The sequence below is a fragment of the Tachysurus vachellii genome, chromosome 26 (assembly GCF_030014155.1).
Source record: "Tachysurus vachellii isolate PV-2020 chromosome 26, HZAU_Pvac_v1, whole genome shotgun sequence".
Classification (NCBI taxonomy): domain Eukaryota; kingdom Metazoa; phylum Chordata; class Actinopteri; order Siluriformes; family Bagridae; genus Tachysurus; species Tachysurus vachellii.
The window spans coordinates 14,209,777-14,216,849 of NC_083485.1; the positions used below are offsets into that span (position 1 = coordinate 14,209,777).

At 42.4% G+C, this 7,073-nt stretch overlaps 1 protein-coding gene across 1 annotated transcript in view; it reads right to left on the bottom strand.

The window, feature by feature from the left end:
• mbd2 (methyl-CpG binding domain protein 2) overlaps window positions 1-7,073 on the bottom strand; it is a 33,314-nt gene that overhangs the window by 11,523 nt on the left and 14,718 nt on the right. The window contains exons 3-5 of the mRNA XM_060862646.1: window positions 5,870-6,007; window positions 2,945-3,035; window positions 2,269-2,446 (exon numbers count right to left, since the gene is read on the bottom strand). Of these exons, the coding sequence (XP_060718629.1) occupies window positions 2,269-2,446; window positions 2,945-3,035; window positions 5,870-6,007 (407 nt within the window). The remainder of the gene's footprint in view (window positions 1-2,268; window positions 2,447-2,944; window positions 3,036-5,869; window positions 6,008-7,073) is intronic.

A 7,073-nucleotide genomic window follows, 5' to 3' on the forward strand; every position in this document is an offset into this window, starting at 1 on the left:
TCAGCACAGCAGCGTGAGTGACTGAGTTCTGTGGTAAGCTGCGTTAATTTGGTTGCGTGACTGTAAACAGCGTAAACAATGAATATTCATGAGGTAAGACATGGCTATTTAAAGTGACCGCTCCAAGCGCTTTGCCCGTCATCGCATCAGAACCGCGTTTGGAACCGAAACTTCCGCACGGTTCCGGTTCTTGTTAAAAAACAGTTCCCACCAGTTCCCAATCGGTTCCCAACCCTAAACATAACATAAAATAACATTTTGAAAAAAAATAATAAGAGCTTAAAGAAAGACAAAGTGATAACAGGAACTAACTTGTTTCACAAACGATCCACAAGATTAAATGTAAATACAGAGACAAAATGTATGCGATGTCGTGATTAGAATCACAGCAAATGCAGTTAAGAGGAAAATAATCATCATCTTTAGACATCTTTGGTACATTAACTATTAATAATATTCCTAACTTAACCAGAGGAACTAGAACTAATTAAGTTACTAAAAAAGGTCTTGAGCTCTGCGACTCAGAAACTCTAGGGGGTGGAGCTTAACGGACTGAACCGAACTGAACGCTGCTGTAAAGCACAAAAAAAATCCTCACGGTAAAAAAGCTGCAATGTTTTAAAATCAGGCGTTTTGTTTACATCTGCCAAAACATGTTTTAAATCAGAGGCTTGTTTCGCTCGGCGAGACCGCAAGCACCGAATGCTGTTTGCTGTAACAGCAAAAAGAAAAAGTGCTGACATTGTGCTCACTTCTAGTTCAGAAAGCTAGGAAAACATCGTATTTGTTTGTGATCACAGTGTCGATTCTCCTTCCTGCTAGGTGCATAAATGTATCTTTGGATTCTGCTCAAATGATCCAATGGTAAAATGACATTTCTTTAATAACGGTGGAAAAGGAAATGCGAAGATGAGTCTGAGGAGAGAGAGGAAGCCTAAAGAACAAAAAAAAAAAAGTCCCAAGCAGGAGGCGCAGTGAATTAACCTTTTAAGAGGATTACAGTTTTTACTGGCACCCCGATGGAAGGCGCAAACGAGCAACCCATCCAAAAGCTCTGTCAGTCTTCCTCCAGATCCCTTTAGTTCCTCCAAACACTTAGGAGGAAGCGACTGCATACAGTAAATGCTGCATAAGCATGACATCCTGCATAAACACTCTTCCAGTCATCCAAGCCCCCGCCTGCGCTCTCCTTTTCTTCCAAAGAGAAAGAGGAAAGCAGGAAAACAGACGAGACACGATTCATTTCCTTCGTTTCTCCCAACTCTATAATCACCGGCAGCAAGCAGCTCATCTCCGAGGCATTTCACAGCCTCATAGCGTTGGTCGAACACATTCGTACTCATACAAACTTGGTCCTGTTTTTCCACCAAACACAAAAAGACGACTACTGCCATCTAGTGGGCGGAGCATCGTTTCTGAAAATCACTTCAGGTGCGTACCGAAGATCAAACAGTGCCCGTCAAATGAAAGCGGCGGTGATTATTCAGAAACAGAACCGGTGTTTATGGGAACCTGTGGTTCCCTCAGCACTTCAAGCCATTTGCTTGAGTAATCGTTAACGTCTGAAGATGCTTATTTGTATCCGCTTGTTTTTGTGGCGGCTTGTAGATGCTTGAAGCAGGTACCGATTATTTCTAAGGCTAATCAGCCCACATCACACCCTGAACTGAGTAATTCCACATGCGCTCTTGACAGATAAATACATCATCCCTGTCAAGGTAGAAAGAGATGAGATCATCAGCATTCCTGGTGGCTCTCAGGACAGAAAACGTCTCTGTCTTGCCAGGAGAAAATCTTATTTCGGTTCTTCGCTTTGCCAAATACAGTAGCCAGGCCCCGATTTATCTTGTCTGTAATGTCTCAAAGAGCTGAAGCGAGATCGAAATTGGCGTCCTTTATGGACCTCATGAAGTCGCCCGATCGCAAGGGGGATGGGGTGGGGGGTTCCCTGAGCGGAGACGGCAGACGGATGGAAGTGAAAACGAAGCGCGTAAACAAATACATTACACAGCTAGTTTCATCGAGGCTCTCGATAACTGACGCAAAAATCAAAAAATACCACTCAAGAAGGTTCTAAGGGAGCACACGGAGGTCAGTGTATCAAGCAGTGGAAGGAGTGGTCACATTTTTCGCCTGCAATTTGCAGGAAATTCAGCACAAATCGATTGCCGGAGAGGCTTCAAATGAGACTCGGTTTGTGACGAGAGACCTGAAACACTCTGATAGCGTTTGATCACAAAACCAGATTGCGTGTTTAGGTGGACATACCTGATGTCATCGTCAGTGACGATGAAGGATTTGCAGAGCGGCTGGGAGGTGTTCAGCCAGATAGCGGGATTTTTTTCTGCTGCCGTCGATGTCTGACCCGTGATAGGGCCTGAAGTCATGTGTAAAGCGCTGGCTATGGCCGACAGCAACGTCTCGTCTGACGAATCCGGACCTACACCTGAAAAGAAGGGATACTTTTGTATACATACATTTATGTGCCGAGTTGCTAGTTTGTAAAATACCTTCTGTTAGGAAACACTCGTCATCTCTGCCCAGTCCATTAGACCATCAGCAATGCTGCTTCATCTGAAGTCTCAATCAATGAATACATCTATACTGGTTCACTAGGTCACGGAATACGAATAGTCTAAAAACTGAAGGCTTGTTTAAGTATCTCCGGAAGAGGCAAGTCATTTGAACGTTGCCCTTCCGCACCAGTCCTGCTGAAAAATCTGGCAAAATTCTCCTTTGCCGTAATGCTTTCGAATGCAGGCTCTTTACATCAAGAACATACTGTACATGGAAGAACCATTTTAGGTTCCCTAAAGTACCGTTTGGTCCATGACTAATCGTTCCACATTCCAGAGAAAATCCATCCGTCCAGATGTTTTTCACCCAAATAAATCTTGTCTACAGAACAACAAAGATATGCGAGGAAATATGAGCGAGCGCTTACTTTGTAAACCTTTAGGAAGCTCCATAGACCTGAGAACTTCTTCTGTGACGTCGGACGACCTCAAACCTTTCAACCTCCGCTCCCAAAACAGCTGCGTATACACAGAGAGATAAGGAACATGACTTAAAATCAGATATACAAAAAACACCAAGTCCATCCTGCATGTGTGATGCTGAGGTTTAAATCATAAGAAACCTGGAAATCAAGTGTTTATTGGTTCCAATAGCGAGTCTTAAAAATGTTTTTTAATCAGCCTGCATGGGATTTAGTCAGCATTAGGCTCAAATGCTGCTTTTTACATTTAAAATATGTTTAATATGAGGGGGCACACGGTGGCTTAGTGGTTAGCACGTTCGCCTCACACCTCCAGGGTTGGGGGTTCGATTCCCACCTCCACCTTGTGTGTGTGGAGTTTGCATGTTCTCCCCGTGCCTCGGGGGTTTCCTCCGGGTACTCCGGTTTCCTCCCCCGGTCCAAAGACATGCATAGTAGGTTGATTGGCATCTCTGGAAAATTGTCCGTAGTGTGTGAGTGCGTGAGTGAATGAGTGTGTGTGTGTGCCCTGTGATGGGTTGGCACTCCGTCCAGGGTGTATCCTGCCTTGATGCCCGATGACGCCTGAGATAGGCACAGGCTCCCCGTGACCCGAGGTAGTTCAGATAAGCGGTAGAAAATGTTTAATATGTTAATCTTGTAGCATTCTTATATTAATTATTCCCGATTGGAAATCGCAGACGTTGAAATGACAGACGGCGGTGGAAATTGTACCACACAAACTGTACTAAAACTGGGCCAAGATTCCGGAAACAACTTCTCAAGCAATGTTTGCACAACCCTCTACTTCAAGCACTCTGCTGTTTGCCGCCAATGTCCAGGATGAGCCCAAGGGAGCCATCTTTAGCCAACATGGCAGCTTTGCTTGGCACTTCAAATGACTCGCCAACAGCAGCTCATAAACAGGCCCCTGGATTTACTGAACTGTGTTTTTTTTTAAATAAAAAGCTCCTCCATGACTGTCTCGGGGCCTTTACAAATAAATTCACCTTTTACAACAATGGCTGATTTTTTTAAGAGAGCACAAGGAGTTGGGACTAGCGCCAACGGCAGCCATTCACACGCCGTATGTTCTTACTAGATCCAGTGACGGAAGAAATTAACTCGTATTATTATGCTTAATAATCTAATAGGTCTTTTTGTTACTGGTAATTGGGAGAGATTTTACATCGCTGTGTGAAGCAAAGCATTTTATACATTTATAAGAGGCTCTGGATTGCGTGCAGAGATGCTACGCTAAATCCATTAGAATGATGAGACCACGCTTCACAGTTGGAATAAAAGCTGTAATTTTACTGTTTTTATAGAAAAGAATTAGCGACATTTTATCCTGGAAAAGATGAAAGACTACATATGAGAAACAAGCTTTCTGGACAACCAAAACACACACACACACACACACACACACACACACACTTTCCCTTGGTTTGGAAAGGAAATAATGAGGAAGATGATAATACCAAAACGAAAGGATATTCAGTGACATCGCAATCGGTAGACATGTACGGCATGTCTAGTGGCTAACAAATAGCGGCTAGCTTCACGACTGCTTTCTATTGAAAACGCTTTGAAAATTTGATTCCTGAAGAAAGTCAAGCTTTTTTTTTTCTTTTGGGTTTAAAAGAAAAGGTTGGAGAAAACATCAGATTTAAGCTTTAACAGAAGGTTTAGTAATGTGGTGATGTGAGAATGTTGTATCAGCACATGTAGACTGTGTAGGAGTGAGAGGTTTGAGAGAGAGAGAGAGAGAGAGAGAGAGAGAGAGAGAGAGAGAGAGAGAGAGAGAGGGAGAAAGAGGGATGGATGAATGGGGGATGGTGTGATCATTACAGCCCTGCTCACGGAGAACAGAGCAGTCAGGCAGCAAGATAATTCCCAAACCCCAATGACTACTGAAGTATCGCCGACACACACACACACACACACACACACACAATCTCTCTCTTTCTCACACACACACACACACTAAATCACTCCCTCACCTTAACTCCCACTGTCACACTACCCCTTCTTCCCTTAACCGCTCTTACAGCACAGCTTCCTCCCTCTCTTAGTAATCATACTGACCTCCAGTGTACGTTAATCTAGACTGGTTCAGTCGACCTAAAAAAACACTCCTGATATGTCGGTTCCTTCATAATCTAAAAAATAAACCGCTTCTCCATCTTTTCTCGATCCACAGTTGAAGGCAAACACATCTTGAGGCTGTGTGTTTATCGTTGAGTGTAGAAGCAAATTTCCCAAAAAAAAAAAACCACGAATAAGAAAACAAGAACAAGGAGAAAAAAGATTAAAAAAATAAAAGAATAACTAATGGACCATCCATAGGTCTCTCAACACACACCGTAACAAAATGTTCTTCTTAATTAAGAGGAACATCTTGGCCAATAAACCTGATTCTAATTCTGATTAGTACCGTTACAACCATCCAGTGCTGCTGCTGCTAAAATGTGTGGATTTAGCAGCCCCTTGTGGTCACGGGAGTGTACTGCAGACTTAAATGTGCCCAGAAAAGGTGTGGACAAAGAAGCTTCCAGATTTAATAGTGCTTTTAAGTGGTAATGGACTTAAGTAAATTGGATTAAATGGCCTTAAATTAATAAATAAAGTAAATTAAATGTGAAGATTTTTTTTGCATGTAAAATATATACATGATACCTGATATTTATGTTTGCTTTCAGTAGATTAAAAAAACACCCAAAAAGCACCCAAACTGAGATAAGTTGTATTTGCTGATCCACTATCTGGCAAGTACAATCTTCCAACAAGCTCCTGAATGCAGTGTAATACTTTAGGGATTTAGGTAAATCACCTACAACTGATAATTAGCACATGACTGTAATCCGCTGACGCCGAGTCCAACACGCTCACCTGCCGAGGCTGTTCGGTCGCTCGCTGGAGATCTGTCTTGACTTTGTTGTTGGGATGGTTGACCACTTTGGTGACGGGCTGTTTGAAGATGGAGGCTGTCTGTCGGATCGGCAGGGCTGTGTTCAGGTCCGGTTTTCCCTGGGAAAAAAAAATAAAAATTTACATAAAACAAATGCTAACGCTTTTGATACCAGATGAAAACATAAATAGACTATGATGTACAACAGATTTTTTATTTTTTTTTTGTCAAAGGAAACCTGTCTGTTTTGTTGCTGCATAAGACTAGTAAGAGCACTGAAAAAAAAAAGCTAAACTACGGCTAATGTGCCCAGCTTAAGCTGACTTCCTAAATGAACTTAGCATAAGCAGATGTAAAAATAAATAAATAAATCACACGAAGCCCCATCTCGAATCAGACTTCACCAGCTTTGTTCTGTAAGATGGCTGAGTCGATTAACATGAAGGAAATGGCGGCCATCTTTCATCGCTAAGCTGCTTTTTACGATTTAGCGAAGGAGGATAATAAGGTGTGGAGGAGGGGGGAAAACAAACTAGTTAAAAATACAGAGTACAAATCATTGTTTGAGCAATTTCTGATAAATCGGTGAATTAAAAAAGCTGAGCACTTTTCAAAGCAGCCGAGTCAAGGTGTTAGCGCTTGTCAACCCGTTTCGTTCAGTTGACTCATAGAACCCGAAATGAAAAACCTTTCAATTTCAGTTAACCTAAAAAAAGACTCATTTAGTTACAGCTATGAGCAAGCACTGTGCTTCAGGGTGACTGGATTCAGGCCACACATGGCGTTTTATTATTTCACAGCTGAAACACACGTGTAGCTATTCACATGAGAGCGTACGCGTTAAGGACCAGAGATCCCACAGGGCTCGTAAAGCCAAAACGACGTACACGTACAGAAAAACCCTCGTTGTTAAATCTGATAATCGCACTGTTCTAAAATCAAAAGCAGTTCCCCTGAGAGAAAGTGTGTGTGTGTGTGTGTGTGTGTTTTATTCAGCAAATTTTCACACACACTGGGGATGAATCGGCCATTTTCACCATAACGGCTAAACATCACTCGCTATACTCTGTTGTTCTGTGGTAAATTAGTCTGAGATCTTGATATTCTGTAAGTCTATTCAGTGACATCACAATCAGTAGACATGTTTGACATGTGTGATTAGGCTAGCACTAGCAGCTAGCTTTG